At 37.5% G+C, this 16,780-nt stretch overlaps 1 protein-coding gene across 7 annotated transcripts in view; it reads left to right on the top strand.

The window, feature by feature from the left end:
• rasgrf1 (Ras protein specific guanine nucleotide releasing factor 1) overlaps positions 1-12,394 on the top strand; it is a 243,423-nt gene extending 231,029 nt beyond the window's left edge. For all 7 annotated transcript variants that reach the window (XM_053234818.1, XM_026932720.3, XM_034305503.2 and 4 more), the window contains 6 exons: positions 2,530-2,614; positions 4,799-4,996; positions 8,461-8,540; positions 8,681-8,798; positions 9,231-9,299; positions 11,817-12,394. In XM_053234818.1, the coding sequence (XP_053090793.1) occupies positions 2,530-2,614; positions 4,799-4,996; positions 8,461-8,540; positions 8,681-8,798; positions 9,231-9,299; positions 11,817-11,909 (643 nt within the window). In that variant the 3' untranslated portion in view covers positions 11,910-12,394. The remainder of the gene's footprint in view (positions 1-2,529; positions 2,615-4,798; positions 4,997-8,460; positions 8,541-8,680; positions 8,799-9,230; positions 9,300-11,816) is intronic.
• Positions 12,395-16,780: the final 4,386 nt, after the last annotated feature.

Below are 16,780 nucleotides of genomic sequence, written 5' to 3'. Positions count from 1 at the left end.
GGGTAGGTACATATATGAGTCTTGTTATTAGGCCTCATCTAAGAATTATGGTTGTTGCTGTGTACTGTGCACTTGCATTTGACACAAATGTACAGAGTGTGGGCATGTGTGATGTCATCATGTAAGGCTAACTAAGGGAGGACATCAATAAAGATTTAATATACAAAATAAAATACATAAAATACTTCCATAAGGTCCAACTTACAGCTGCAATGTACCTGTCTCTTATTTAGTATTAACCATTTTCTCCTGAGTGACGACATTGAGTTGAGGCCAAAAATTTAAATACACCTAGGCCAAAGACATTCAAACTAATTTTTATTTTTTTTTTTACACATATTCACACTTTTTATGTTGCCAGACATTTCCTGTGTTAAGTCAATTAGAGTGTCTACTCTATTTCCATAAGAGGTAATTAAAAAAAATAAATAACAGACATTTATTTTAGTTTTTATCTTTTATATTTGATATTCAGTGAGTCAAAATTTTACATACACTTTGCTAATATTTGGTGGCATTGCCTTTTAATTGCATAACTTGAATCAAACTTTTGGGTAACCTTCCACATGCTTCTCACAATACTTTGCCAGAATTTTTGGCCATTCTTCCTGACAAATCTTCTGTGGGTTTCAGGTTAAGGCTTTGTGTTGACTATTCCAGTACTTTCACTTTGTTGTTTTTAAGCTAATTTGTTACAACATAGGATGTATGCTTAGGATCATTGTCCTGCTGGAAGTTTTTATTTCTGGCAGATGTCTTGTGGTATCACATTGGTATTTCTAGAAGATCCTCCATCCTCATGAAGCCATCTATTTTTGAAGTGCACCAGTTCCATTTCCAGCAAAACACCCCATGCTATGATGCTTCCACCCCAATGCTTCTCAGTTAATGCTTCCACCCCAATGCTACTCAGATTAAAAGCCTCACTCTTTTTCCTCCATATGCCATGCTGATCATTATGGGCGAACAGTTCAATTTTTGTTTCATCTGACTAGAGAACACGGTGATCATGGTGATCACCTGCAAACTTCAGTTTGGCTTTTTTATGGCGGTCTTAGAGTAGGGGCTTCTTCCTCTGCACAACAGCCTTTCAGGACATGGTGATGTAGGAGTCTTTTAAGAGTAGATATACATACATTGATACCTTTGATGCCTCCAACTTCTTTACCAGTTCCTTTGTTGTTGTCTTGGGCTTCAGTTGAACCTTTCAGATCAAAGTTCGTTCATCCCTGGGTGTTAATTTGTGCCTCCTTCCTGAATTATGCAATGTTTGTGAGGTCCCAAGATTTTTAGATTTGCATTCAGTTGCATACAATCAGCTTCTAAGTCATTACATCAATTTCTAGAATCTTCCAGGCTGTTTAAAGGGATAGTCAACCTGGTGTATATAAAACTTTGACCCACTGGAATTCTGATATAGTGAATTAAAGCCAAATATATCTCTATTCAATTTTTTAAACAACCTCTAATATGAACAAAGTAGATAGCCTATTTGACTTACCAAAAGAAATGTATGATAACATTAAATATGTGGAGCTGGTAACAATACTGTTCAACAACTCATCGGTAACTATGCAGGAATGAATGAGTAGTTCTTCATTAACACTTATTCCTATTAACTACTAAGAACATACTATTACTATGTTAGTAGGAGTTCACCATTAACTAAGCAGTAATTACTGAATCTTAAGCAGTAATTGCTGAGTCTTACAGTTCATCTGCAAAACTAACTATGGCCCTTTTATAATAACTATTGATTAATTACTGACCACATCAACATTAATTGCCCGATAAACAGCTTCTGCAATTTGCACCCACACACACCTACCTGTGCACATGTACACCCCTACATATGTACAATCAGGGACAAACTAACAGTCAATAATATTATGATTATTTTTAATACTTGGATGCAAATACAATTACTTTGCATATATAAATACTTATGGACCTGACAATATATACGCATAGACACACCCAAGTGTCCCCTATTCCCCCCGCCCTCCACTTTTTCTCCACCATTTATATCTTACCAATAGAATCACTAAAATAATCACTAAAAATAATTTTTCTAATGGAAAAGCACCGTCATGATCATTTATGGGAGGCTTCATCCACAAATATGCCTACAACTGGTAATGCACCCTGGGGGAATGCCAGTTCTTTGCAGGGCACCATGCACACATTTACACACTTAACACCTGAGGTAATTTAGCATAGGGAGGAAACCCACACAAACATGGGGAGACTAATGCAAGACTCCACACAGACAATAACCCAAGCTCAGCATTGATTTTATTTTATTTATGAATGTTTTGTACCCATATTTTGTAATATTTATTTTGAAAGACAAAGAAAAGGATTGGACAGGCACAACAACCAATTTGGTATATATGTTTTGGCTGCGGGGCTGGGGGGATGGGAGTACAGTGCAAAAAAAAGCTCCACAAATGCAAAAAGTGTAAAGTATGTTTTTAAAACCTCTATATTGTCATTCTCTGAAGGTAACACTGTCACTATTATTTCCAGGGAGTTCTTTGGCCAAGGATGGATGAAGAATGACAAAAATGAAAAGACACCCTACATCATGACAACAACGAAGCATTTCAATGATGTACATATATATCTATGGTGACTTTGTCATGTACATAAGTACTAAAATTTTAGTTCTTTTTCACCCCTCCTAACTGCCAGGGGTGGTGAGAATCACCTGGCTGTCATATAGCTATCTTTCCGTTTCTTCTTCTCACCTTGTGCTTATCGGATTTCATGTATACCACTTGGAGCTATCTGCTTAAAAGCCTGTGACTATGTTCAGAGCTGCAGGTAACCTGTCCTCCAAAGCTGGCAATAGACTCCTATCATATTTTTGACCATGGTGAGTGTATTTTTCCACATTTCTGGAATACGCTATGGAACTTTGTGGCTTGCTAGTTTGGGTTGGATTCCCTCGTTAGCTTTGCTTGTGTATTACTTAGTGCTCTGTCCATAAGTCACCTCTCAGTCTTGGCAGGTCAGGTTTCCCTCAGTGCACTGAGTTTTTTTTTTTATACTCCATTACTGAACTTGGTATGTCATTTGGGTTGGATTTGGGTTTAGCTCCATTCTTCCCTTGAATCTTTGTGGGTCAGGTTCTCTCTCAGTGCTATGACTCATTCCCAAAATCTTCACAGTCTGTTCACTAGCGGGTCTGTGGCTGAGCATGGCTAATGCAGCCAAGTGGATCTTCTTCACTGCACTGAGTGCTGTTAATTATTGAGCCTGTTTTGTTAGCCAGATCCACTAATGTAAAACACCAGGGCTGGAGTTGGGTTTCCATCCATGGGTTTCCATGTAGTTCCACCTTGGCATTTCTTCTCAGAGACTTGCATACACCCTGACATCTAGCTGACTACCAGATGACTACAGAAATAGTCACCATGAACGCCTCCGTAAAAGGCCGAGGCTCAGTGTGGTGCCACAGGGCACAGAGAGCTTCTTTCCACCATGCACCCTTCTGCCTTGTGCTGAACTCTGCCTTGTGCTGGAGTCCCTTAAGACCTCTGGTATGAGCCTATTCAAAATGCTGACTTGCAATGAGTGTTTTTAAAAGTGCCATTCAAGAACAGATCACAGCAAAAACATGTCTTAGTGACATGTCTTGGTGATAAGCTGGCCTTGCATGCATTGTTGACTATATGACCCAGTGGAAGAGGGATGGGGGGCTTGTGTGGGTTTCTGCCCAAGGTCATATCACCCAATTTTGTAGCCAATTGATCGACCTTGTAGTATTCCATGAAGGAGAACCTTCAGAGCACTTTTTGTAGTGCTCAGTATGTGCCCTACGGTATTATTTGGACTTTTCCACTGTTCATCAGTCACAGAGAAAAGACACGGGGAGCTCCTTTGCCTAAACAGAGACTGGGCCACTGGGTGGTGGATGTCATCACCTTGGCCTATAGACATGCCACTCTATGAAGAGTGACACCTCTTTCATGGGCATCACTTAAAGGCATGCTACTCCAGGAAGTCTGTGCTAGAACTAAATGGGTGTCACGTTGTACCTTCTTCAGACTCTACAGGGTTAACGTGTTCCCTCCCAATGGTGTGAGTGTGGCTTGCTTTTCTATTCAGTCATAGGGTGGGTCAGGTTTCAGGGAAAGATGTCTGTGTAACAGCAGTATTCATTGCAAATCCTGCATCATACATCAGTTAGTGACTTTACTGAAATGTCTCCAGCATGGAAGAAGGTATTCAGGTGATTCTCACCAACTCTCATCCTGTGTTCACAGAACCACAGGTACAAACATAACTAGTGTTTATTGTTTCCCAGTTCAGGGGTCTCATTTAACCATGCATATGCATAGTGAGAGGATGTGCATATATTTACACACACTCCTGACCATGTGTGTGCCAAAGCTCCTAGTAATATAGTGTAATGGTGGATAAACTGATTACGAGGAGCTCTAATCCCACTTATTGTCATCATGTCAGAAAATTTGACAGTTGCTGACTGTGTTGCAGACAGGTGACACAGATGAAATTTATAGTAAAATCATATAAAAGGCGCATCTAAAGATTGATTGAGATGCTTGAAGATTTTGCATATGCAGTTTCGCACAGAGAAGAGAGTGGACACGTGATGAATGCCTTGTGAACACTGGCGCTTCTTATACACAGAATTACTTGTTCTGTTCAGAGTTTAATAAATGAGACCCCTGGTGCTGGGGTACTGCTCATCACAATTTTTGGTATTAAGCCTTAATTGATAATCATTATACTTTTATTTTAAATAATTGTAGTTATTTTCCCTTTTAAGATAAGCAACTTGATCGCATCGGAGATCCTGCGCTGCGATGACGTGAACACTCGGGTGGCCGTGATGGAGAAGTGGGTGGCAGTAGCTGACATCTGTCGCTGTCTCCATAACTATAACGCTGTGCTGGAGATAACCTCATCCCTCAACCGCAGCGCCATTTTCCGCCTCAAGAAGACCTGGCTCAAAGTTTCCAAACAGGTAGGGCAAAGTATACTTCCGTATTATGAATAAATGTATTTTTTAGCATGACTCAAATTTTTATAGGACTGGACAGCTTTTATCTCTACAGCACACAAATCCGGGAAACCCTGCCCAAAAATGTGAAGAAACACACAAAACTTGTTATTATTATTATTATTATTATTATTATTATTATTATCAAGCACTGTGAGCATGGCCCAAAACATTACTAATGTGGGGAAAGGTGGACATTCAATTCAATTCAATTCTATTTATAGACTGCTTTTAACAGTGGACATTGTGACAAAGCAGCTTTACAGAAATTAGGATATGGATTTACATATAGATCCCTAATCAGATAGATTTGGAGAGGATTGTGTTGTACCTCACCCATACCCCCCAATTACAAGTGATATTGGGATTTCCCTGGCTGGCATCTTTCCGTGGTGGCTTGGGGTCCACCGGCTATGCTTAAGTGGCCAGTGCTCCATATCAGGAGAAGGTTCACTTGGACTACCATCTGATCAAGATCTCTTGGGGGTCCTGAGGGATTAAGGACTGCCAACCCTGCCACTCATTACCACCATGTGGAACTGGCTCAATGCTATGTGGGACCATTTAAGATCGACCGGCACATAAACCTAGTCACTTATCGGCTGCACTTTCCCCTGTACATGTACATCCACCCCACATTCCATGTGTTGTGCGTGAAACTTTTGTCACCCCCTTCCCGACTACCTGCTCCATGTCTAATAGTTGGAGCCCTGGCCTATATCTCCTCTCCCGCCAGATCAGAGTTAGGACCCAGTACCTTGTGGACTGGGGGGCTACAGCCCAGAGCAGAGGTCATGGGTTCCAGTGTGCCATATATTGAACCCAGAGTTCATTAGTGAGTTCCAGAGCAATTGCACGAGGGTGGCAGGGGTGCACAGTGAGAGCGGCCATTCTGGAGAACTCAGTTGCCCAGAATCCTCCAGGGTGATTAAGCTGGATTGCCTGCACCTGCCAGGCAGGATATTTAAAGCTTTGCTCGAGTACTCCATTTTGGCATCTTCTTTGTTTGGGTTCCATGCCTTTTTCTGATACTTTTTCTGGTAGAGCACATGCCTCAAAGCATGGAGAGCACTGGTTTGAGTCGTGCTCAGGGCTGCCTAGTCAAATGCACTAATCACAGCACTAGCCTTCCCTTAACTAATTATTCACATTCATAAACCCTGTTTGCCCATTCATTAACAAGTAGGAGTTTTTACTCTACAATTGGGTCCATTCTTAACTGTCCCGTTACACCTACTGGAACCTCCAGACAGCAGTGCGTTACAGTAGTCTAACCATGAGTTAACAAAAGCATGAACTAGTTTTTCTGCATCTTGTAGTGACATTTCTTATCTTACCACTATTTCTGAGATGAAAAAGGCTATCATAATAGTATTATCTACCATCATCATACATGGATTTTATGGCTCATCATTTTCTCACTATGTATTGCACAGATTGACAGATGCATTTGCAGAGACAGGTCTCTACAAGTGTAATAAATGATCTAATGCGCCATCTACATACTTGCTTGGAACCTGTATAATGTCACTTACAGCTACTATTATTATTACATACCATTAACAGCAGGCTAACAAAACAGAAAAAAACAGTGGCACAAGCAATTAAGGTAAGTAATTACCAGCAAATATACAACATTGATCATTAAGCTTAGCGAATCTCATGTTGCTCAGGCAAAAAAATACAGAAGTTGAACAGAATGTTTAATAAATGAGAATAATCATCTGAAACGAGAAGTAATTAGTGTAACTTGGATATAATTCATGTTATTTCTCCCAACACTTCTGACACATTATATTGAATAATAAATTAGAAAGTAAATTAGAAAATTAAAAAGTCTTTCTTTTTTATTTTAAGGCCACTAGTGTTTTTTCCACACTTAATCTTGCAGACATGAAATCTGACATTAAATCTGAAGATATGAATTTTTCTTTATTATATGACATTTTTCTCAAATGACGTGACCACCTGTCACAGCTGTAGAGTTTCTGCTTTTGTCTAGGTGAATCAGAGGAGATTGCTTTACATGGGAAGCCTGGCCTCATCAGCAAATTTCATTAAAATAAAGCAATGCAATATTTCTATATTAAATGTAGAAATGTGTCTATAATTATTCATCCCTCTTGGTGAAATTCAATATTTTAGTCAATCAGATGACCAGTTATCCCGCTGCAACATCATGCTGTTTTTTCATTTAATGAAAACTATTTTCAGTGGAGAGTGCACATGAAAATCTCTTTTAAAGCCCCCAACACGGCACCCATAAAGGTCCAATGAAGCAATGCTTCTATTGGCTTCTATGGCAGAGTCAAGTACAATGAGTTTCAATGGGAAAAAAATATTAATGCTCAATGGACAGCATGCTTTTAATATGTCATTTTAGGCCTTCCCCAGATGCATGTCTTCTTTGGGGGTGACTTGGAGTGTGGGTGGTGGGTTTTGCATAGAAAAAAATCTCAACATTTATTGGACAGTGTACTCTTCGCTTGTTCCCCCGATGCACAGCTTATCAATATAATGATTGGGTGATCTCTCAAAGGGGCAGAACTTCATAACCAACTACCAATCACTGAAACAGCAATGAACATGATTGACCACTTAAACATATCGGAACCAGTCAGACTTGCAGAGTGCTTGAAGCTGCAGTAGTGGTCAGCAGCCTAATCCATAACAGTTTTACACAGCTAGTTACTATAATTTTTACAATCGGTAAATTTTGTAAATAAATTATATGTACAAAAGTTTTATTATTTGCATTCATTTCTTATTTTTCCTTTGTTTATGTTTCGGTCTGTTTTGTTTATGCTGTCACTACCTTCTTTAGTGAAATTCAACTAGCTATTTTTTAGCCAGCTGTTTTAGCATGATATTGGCAGACACTGCTAATGTTGTTTACCTGAATTTGAAAGTTTTTTTGATGCACTTACTAATGAGGAGTGAATGAGAATTAAGCCGGAGACCATACCAACAGATGAAACAGATAAAACAGAACGCACACAGACATATACTTTATTAACAGTCATCTGTGAATTCCCCATTTTAAAAAGCTGCCAGAGGCTGAACCACAACATCCAATCCATAACATTTTAGTGAAATGTGCATCCCCATACTGTGCATCCCCACTCTGTAGTGCAGAGAATTAATTTAGTACAAAGAATTGATGTACCAATTCCCAGACAAAATGAAGACAGTGAAGAAATCATTGAAATTCTTGTTCCTTAGAGAGTTGAAATTAGCATACATCAATACATGTTAATTTTAACTGAACTGGATCTTATAGGATCGGATATGAATCAAATTGTATCAGATTAGTACTGAATTGAAGCATACTGAATTGTTACTTGTTAAACTGTATCATTTTTTGTATCAAACGATATAGTACATATCTGAGATGTGTAATGTCTTTTTGGTTTTGATTCACTCCTTAGACCAAAACAGTTATTGACAAGCTGCAGAAGTTGGTCTCATCTGAAGGAAGGTTCAAGAACCTAAGAGAAGCTTTAAAAAAGTAAACTTTATATGGCTTCTTACTTTTCTCTTGTTGTGTTGTTTGTGACTTGAGGTTGTGTGACTCTGTACTTGAATGTATACTTCATCCAAATATGTACTTTGTTTACATTATCTGATAAATACTAATGTGCCTGCTAGTTGTGATCCTCCATGTGTGCCATACTTGGGGATGTACCTCACAGACCTGGCATTCATTGAGGAGGGTACACCAAACTACACAGAAGACAACCTGGTTAACTTTTCCAAGATGAGAATGGTAAACTGTTTTTGCTGAACCTTCTTTTATGTAATTTAATTAGGCAAATCTAGAAGCCATTTTGAAATATATATTTTGGAAAAGGTTTTGAATTTTTGGGGTGTTAATAAGCAAATCAGCAAACCATTCAGTTTTGGTTTTCTTGAAAATCACATTGAGCATAACTAGACTCATATTACTGGTTCCATGATTTATATTTTTAACCAGTCACTAGTCTGTTTTCATTACTATATTATGTTTACAATGTTTGCATTTGTTTTGAGGAGAAACACATCATAATTCATCAATTAGTTGTACACATACACAATCATCAATTAATCGTACACATACATAAAAAAATTAGAGAGAGTATAAAAATAATTGTCATTGCACACATTTTATTCAGGTTAGTGCTGATTTATTCAACTCATGCTGATTTTTGTCCTTTTCTAGATCTCCCATATCATCAGAGAAATACGTCAGTTTCAACAAACAGCATACAAGATTGATCATCAGCCAAAGGTATTTAAAACAATGGACAGAGTAACTCTATACCCACAAAGTGCACATATACGTTGGATATAATAAGTCTACTTGTGCTTATTAAAATTCCATTTTTTTTTGTTGTAAAGACAAAGGTCAAGATTTTTCCATTTTTAATGTGACTGTGAAATTGACAAAATATAAGAGAAAAACAGCAGCTCATGACCATAGATTTTGTTGGGGCTGACAGTAATAATGACATAGCCTAAAAAATATTAAGCTGAGAGGCTATCACACTTGATTAATGCTATAGTGCTACATACATAATTTTCAGAGTCACCCTGTACCAGGCAGTTGAGAGTCAACAACAAAAAGTCATACAGTCTAGCAGCTTGTTTTGAGCAGTTTTAGGCTTTGAGGAAATATCATTAAACAGGGTTTACAGGTTTCAACAATATTTCCAGTATTTAACTTTTTTCTTTCAGCTGCTCCCTTTTGGGTCTCCACAGCAGATCACCTGTCCGCATATTTTGATTCTGGCAAAAGTTTCGAACCCGGACAGCGGTGGTGAGAGCACCACGCGCTAGTCACTAGTCCACCAGGGAACTATTATTTCCAGCTTAACTACACCTCCAAAAAAAAAAAAAAAAAAAAACTCAACCTAGCCCAAAAAAATCTGGTAATTGGAAAAGAGATATATATTTTTTCTGCTTTTTCTCAGCCTTTGATTACAGTATTTCTTGTCCGCTGCTCCTCCCCCAGTGAGATATATATATATATATATATATATATATATATATATTATATTATATATAAAAACTATATATAATACAAATTATATATTATATAAAAACTAAGATATATTAATAATATTAGTTTTTGTTAGATAATTATTAGGAAAAATAACATTAAAATAACATATTAAAAAACCTACAATACCCTGGTTGCATAAGTGTGCCCACCCTTTTTGTAATGGGGTTTTGTAGCTGTAAGTTAACCAAATACATAAAGAGTCAAGTCCACAGGTAAGTATCATATAGCTACTGTCAATGAAAGTGATTCTGATTAACCCCAAATAAAAATCAGGTGTTCCTATAGGATTTCTTTGAAACTTTCATGGTTGCATTCTTCTGAGGTAGCCATGGTCTACAAGGAGCTGACACAACATCTGTGGGATTTTATTTTTGAAGGGTACTGATCAGGAGAGAGGTATAAAAGAATATCAAAGGCATTGTATGTACCACAGTGACATTACCAAGGTCAGGATGACCCTCCAAATTTGATCATAGAACAAGGACAAAACCTATCGTCTCATGCCTTGCAAGGAAGATCAAAGTCTTGGAATTTGTGCAGGAGATTCCCTGGCAATGTGAAGGAACCTGAACTTTTTTGCATGGATGAGGGGGATAAAATTGCAAAGTCCAGGTGTGCAAAGTTAAAAGAGACTTATTCATGAAGACTTAATGTGGTAAAGAATGCAAAAGATACTTACACAAAGTATTAGAAGGGATGTGTACATTTCTGTAACCAGGGTGTTGTAGGGTTTTTTTTCCTCAATTTGTTAATTTCATTCAGTTGTCTTATGGCTTGTTTAAGGTGTAAGTGTAGAGGAGGCAAACTGAATAAAAAAAAATGGTGCATTGCATAGATTTAACTGCTATTGTATGTAATTAAAGACACTAACACCTTAACTCATTGTCTAAGGCTACATTTACACGACAATGATGTAGTCAAAAACGGAAAAGTTTTTCTCTTGCGTTTTCAAAAAGTTTCACGTATACACAACAACGTTTTCAAAACGATTCACGTTTACAAATATCCGCGATAACAGCCAAAAACGCTGTATTACGTATGCCAGGGCAGTAGTTGGCGCTGTCACCTTGTTAGTTGGTTGTAATATTGGTGAAGTAAATCCACACTTTGCTGAAGAAGCGTTAGCAAACTCTTGAGCAGCAACACTACCATGTACTCTGCCACTGTATGTTCGTGCTTGCCTTTACAATAGACACGTACTGCGCATGTCTACATACCTAACATGTACTACGCACGCGCATGACGTCACTATTTTCAAAGATTCCCATATTGGGTGTTTACATGGAGATGATAACGGCGGCATTTTCAAAAACTTGCGCTTTGAAACCCGTTTTCAAAAATATGTGTTTTCAGTCCCCAAAACGCCGATGTCATGTAAACGGAGAGGCAAAACGCATAAACAGTTTCCCGTTTTTGGCTGAAAACGTTGTTGTGTAAACGGCCCCTAACACATCAACACATGATCAAGCCTTATCAAGAAGGAATGTAGCAGTCCTTTTGTTGTCCTTTTGTTGTCCACTGCTACATTCCTTCTTGATAAGGCTTGATCATGTGTTCATGTGTTAGGACTTGTCCTTTTGTAGAATTGTTTTCAGTTCCTGTTGTTGAGTCATTAGAAATTTGTTGCTCTTAATTGCCTGTTATAGCCCCCTTACTGCACAGAAACATAAATAAGTTTTAAGAAGGTAACCAAGAAGTGAATTACAAATGGAACTGTTTTTTTTGTTTTATCTTGTTTTCTAGGCAGCCCAGTATTTGCTAGACAGTAGCAACGTGTTGGATGAAGAAAGCATGTATGAAGCCTCACTCAGAATTGAGCCCAAAGTGCCCAACTGAGAAGAAGGCTTCTGTGAACTCAAACGGTTGTATAGCCCATCATGTATTCATACACAATATGTCTTAGGTTATATATTATGTGATATTGTTCCTGTATCAGTAACTTTTTATTTCTAGAAGTTAGTAAAGCACATAACCATTTTCAAATTATAGACGAGTTGCAGATCATGGTATGGTACTTCCCAGTACCAAAAAGAAAAATATGTATACGCTCTGAGATCAATATCTATTCAAATGTTATTTGGGGTCTCTTTAGTGATTCAGGTCATACATAAATTTTGGTCCGCCCTTTGTTGCAAGTAATTATCAGATATAATTCTCTGATGCATTTCACAACAAGAAGATAAATATTTTTACTAAACCTGAAATTTTATAGACATCATGTAATAATGAAAAACAAGTGCATTGGACATTTTTACATAGGTGATATTCCATGACAGAAATAAACTAATGTCATATTTAACAATAAAAATATACACAATATACACATATAGGTATGTGATTATTACATAATTCAACTACCTGCAACATTTGCCACAACACTGTACGGCAGGTGGCACAGTTGGAGCATTTAGGTGTTAGGTGGTGACAAAGACATCAAAAGTACAGTTTTCCAGCAATTTTTATGCTGCTGCATACAGAAAGTCATTATACAGACGTCACCTTGCAATTCAGTGGAATAGCTCCTTTGATGAGAATATAGGGCTCTATTTTCATGGCAATGTGAGCATAATTTGCTGGTTAATGCTAGTTTGTTGCCATTTTATAAAATATATAAAATTGTAAAAGGGTGAAATTGTTTTTCACCGTTGGAGCTGGTTTGAAGCAGTGGATAAAACTCTCATGTAGAGGACTAATTGTTCTGCACTGTGTAACAATTTATTACACAGATGTGAGAAAGATCACTTTTTCCAAAGAAACTAAATTTCAACATTAAACAACAAGTGATTGAATGTAATGCCTAATCTTATCATACATAATGTATGATAAGATTCCAGCTTTATACTAAGCTTTTATTGGAATGTGCCATTACTTCAGCAGAGTCTTTTATGTAGCCTATTTATTATACAATTATTCTATTAGCTCAGAGGTCTGATCGACTTGCAAGCATAGGCCTTTTATACTAGCTTGTCAGACATCTGTTTCAAACACATCTAATGCCAAAACAACAAAGTTTATTATAGAAAACACAAAGAAAAATACAAAATTCACAGAAAGTAACAATATAGAAAACTTAAAAAAAAATCAAAGGAATGAATGCATGGACCCATGTCGCTAGCATAGGATGCAGATATATTGCTTTCTCCCTTGAGAGTAGATGAAAAAGTCTCTCCTGCAAGATCTTCTCCTAGCTCCATTGTATTTTGCCTATACTACTTATACCCCTGAACCTCTTTTGAAGTGTACTTATATTTACATTCAATCTATATATACACAGTATTGTTTACCATGAAATTGGGATCAGATTCATATCAATGATGCCCTGAGGAATACTTTGGTTATACACAGTGTACTAAATGACAAGGCTTATTTCACGTGATCTCTCTGACCTGAATTCCTGATCATTTTTGTTGGACTAGCCCAGAGTCCAATTACTGCCACAATTTATAAATCTACTACAACTCTCCTACCCCATTGTCCCTGCATCTGGAGAAAGTCATGCCTACTTACAATACCAATCATCAATTTCTCCAGCCCTTTCAACACTATCCAGGCATGATTAATGGCAAGTAAAGTAAGTGAGATGCAAGTAGGTGCCCTGATGACCTCATGGATCACATACCGCAGTTTGTGAGGCTGTGGAACTTTGTGTCTGAATGAATAGTGAGCAGAGTTGTGGCTACCCAGGATATGGTCATGTTTTCCTTCTTATTTACCCTCTATACTTCTGTCATTAAATAGAATGTGGTGTCACCTATAGCAGATTTCCACTGATTCTATTATTGTTGGTTGTGTGGAGGATGGACAAGAGGCATAGTACAGTGTCTTGATTGACAGCTTTGTGGAGCAGGTAGCATTGCCACCTGACAGCTCCAGGGTCTCTGGTTCAATCTTTAGATCATGTTACTGTCTTCTCAGAGTTTCTCTCTGTGTCCATGTGGATTTCCACCAGGTTGTCTGGTTTCCTTCCACTTCCAAAACATGGTAGTAAGAGGACTGGTTAAATTAACACACAATAAATAACAATTTTGAATCAAACAATAAGAGAAGTAATTTATATTTTCTAACCAAGTAGTTTCATTAGAGCTACTTTTTAAATAATTTTTTTTTCTCAAAAATATACAGTATGAGCCCAAGTGATTGACAAGCCTTTTACATAAATGACTACAATTTGGTAAAAAAAGAAAAAAAAAAAAAAGAATGAAAGAAAGAAAATGAAAAAAAGATCCCTTGTCCCCTACACAATGAAGACAATTCAATTCAGTTTTATTTGTGTAGTGCTTTTAACAATGACCAATGTCACAAAGCAGCTTTACAGAAATATATAAATTCAGAATATAAATTTTAAACTTACACATTTATAAATTTATCCCTAATAAGCAAGCCAGAGGCAACGGTGGCAAGGGAAAACTCCCTGAGACGATATGAGGAAGAAACCTTGAGAGGAACCAGACTCAAAAGGGAACCCATCCTCATCTGAGTGAATCAATGAATAGTGCAATTATAAATAATTCTGTTCTATAACTGTATACTACGTAGTCAACAAGTGCAATTGTGTAAGCAGGAAAGTCATTAAAGTTTCACATGAAGCCTGTTTTGCTGAAGTTATTATGAAGTAGGACAAAGGTGGAGGGTAAAAGTTTTAGGAATGCACAGTTTAGTTTAATCTTGTGGCTGTCATATTTAAATGCTACTTTCATAACAAGCTATTTAGCTGCCTCTAAGGCAAGCTGCCTTAGAGCCATGTGTGCTTTGGCTTTCCAAAACACAGTGGCAGCTGTGTGAGGAGCGCTTTCTCCACTTCGTGTGCAGCTCTTCAGCCCACCGTCACACTCGTATACTGCAAAGAACAGTAGGGAGTGCATTTTGCCATGGGAGTCCCTCCTGTAAGCAGTGTAAGTTAGAAGCTCTTACTGAGAGATGCAGCACCTGATCTACACCAGTCATCACTGGAACTGGCATTAGGTTTTGAGGTCAGATGAGAAATGTTTTGGGGACAAACAAACTAATGGGGACTGCATACAAAGAAAAACACCTGATCCCCACTGTGAAATGTGGAGGACTGTTCATGCTTTGGAGCTGTTTTGTGGTTTTCAGCCCCGAATCTTGTTGCCTCGGCCAGGAGGTTCAGACTTGGGAATAGATCGATCTTTGAACAAGATGATGGGCCAAACATACTTCCACCTCAAAACATAAATGGTTAAGGAAGCAAAAATTCTGTTTTGCAATGACAATCTCAGTCAGAACTGAAAACCTGTTGTTTGAATTGCAGTCCAAATTCACAAACCTGAAATTATAAAGGACTTAAAATGCTTTCATTTATAGCAGTAAATTAATTTATATTCATTAATGCTAGTTGAGTGGACCAAGATATCTTGACAAGTATCTCAAACCTTGTTAGTCATTACAGGAAGAGTCAACCTCTCAGGGCATGCATTGTTCTCTCTAGGGCAGGCATCACACAATAATAATAATTATGCATGGGCTCTATTTTCATGACCATAGCATGCATAAACAAGGCACTTTGTTCTTCTTATCTTCTTGGAAAAGATGCAAGCAGCAACAAAACTTGAATAATAATAATAAAAAAACCTCTCCTCCTTCTCAGCTCTTTCTCTAAAAAAAATTCTCCTGTCCCTGTGACCCAAGATCAACTTATAGATAAGCTGCCTAAGTCCCCCAACAAACCATGGCAACCGCACTCCTGTTTCTCCCTTGTTCCCAAAATATATGAGACCCATAGGAATCTAGGAAACTTTAAACATAGATGAGAAATAATGAGAAAGTAATAATTAAAAACCCTACTATTCTACACCCCATTTTTTGATTGATTGATGAATTAATTAATAAAAATAAAGATAAGGAAATACAGATAAGTGATCATAAACATAAATGTATGGCTACACTTACTCTTCATAAAGTTCTAAAACCATTAGAAGGCATTTGCATTGTTGCAGCATTAAACAATTGATTATATAAAAATATTATTAAATGTGAATAAATGATTAAAGTAGGAAATGATTAAATGCTTAGTGTGGCTAAATATAGGGATAATAATGGAGAATAATAAAATGTTCACTGTCAGGTACAGATCATAAATGTTTTTAACCACTGTCTGTTAGAATGGATCAATAAGTCTTCTATCCAGATTTCTACCACTCCCCAAAAACACTTTTCAGTGACAATTTTAATGGACACAGCTGTTCCTGTCCACTGATGTCTAAGTCTTAGTACTCTAGTATGTCCACACTCAGCTGAAATAACTGTAAGACATTTATAATATGTATGTATAATAGGTGATGATTTGCCAAAACTATGTGGACTCCTGACCAATCACACCCATATGTGCATATTGAACATCCCATTATAGGTTTAGTCCCCCTTTGATGTTGTAATAACTGTGTGAGTCAAACTTTGTGGCATAAGTTTGGGGAACACCCGCATATGGGTGTGAAGGTCAGGTGTCCCCTTACTTTTGGCCATATAATGTACTTAACACTATTTGTTGGAATAGCAGAAGTAACTCTAAAGAAATTAAATGACGTTACTCAGTAATGTCATTTGAAATATTAGTGAAATTGATGACATCTTTCTTCTGGCCTGTTTGTGACTGCATAGAACCAGGCATGTCTAGGCCTTTTAGGGAGAATTCCCCAATTACTTCACCCAACCAAATTTGTGTCTTGTTGCTGCTTTTCTCAAATGGTACT

The sequence above is a fragment of the Pangasianodon hypophthalmus genome, chromosome 6 (genome assembly GCF_027358585.1).
Source record: "Pangasianodon hypophthalmus isolate fPanHyp1 chromosome 6, fPanHyp1.pri, whole genome shotgun sequence".
NCBI classification, from domain to species: domain Eukaryota; kingdom Metazoa; phylum Chordata; class Actinopteri; order Siluriformes; family Pangasiidae; genus Pangasianodon; species Pangasianodon hypophthalmus.
This window is presented reverse-complemented; position numbering and strand designations above follow the sequence as displayed.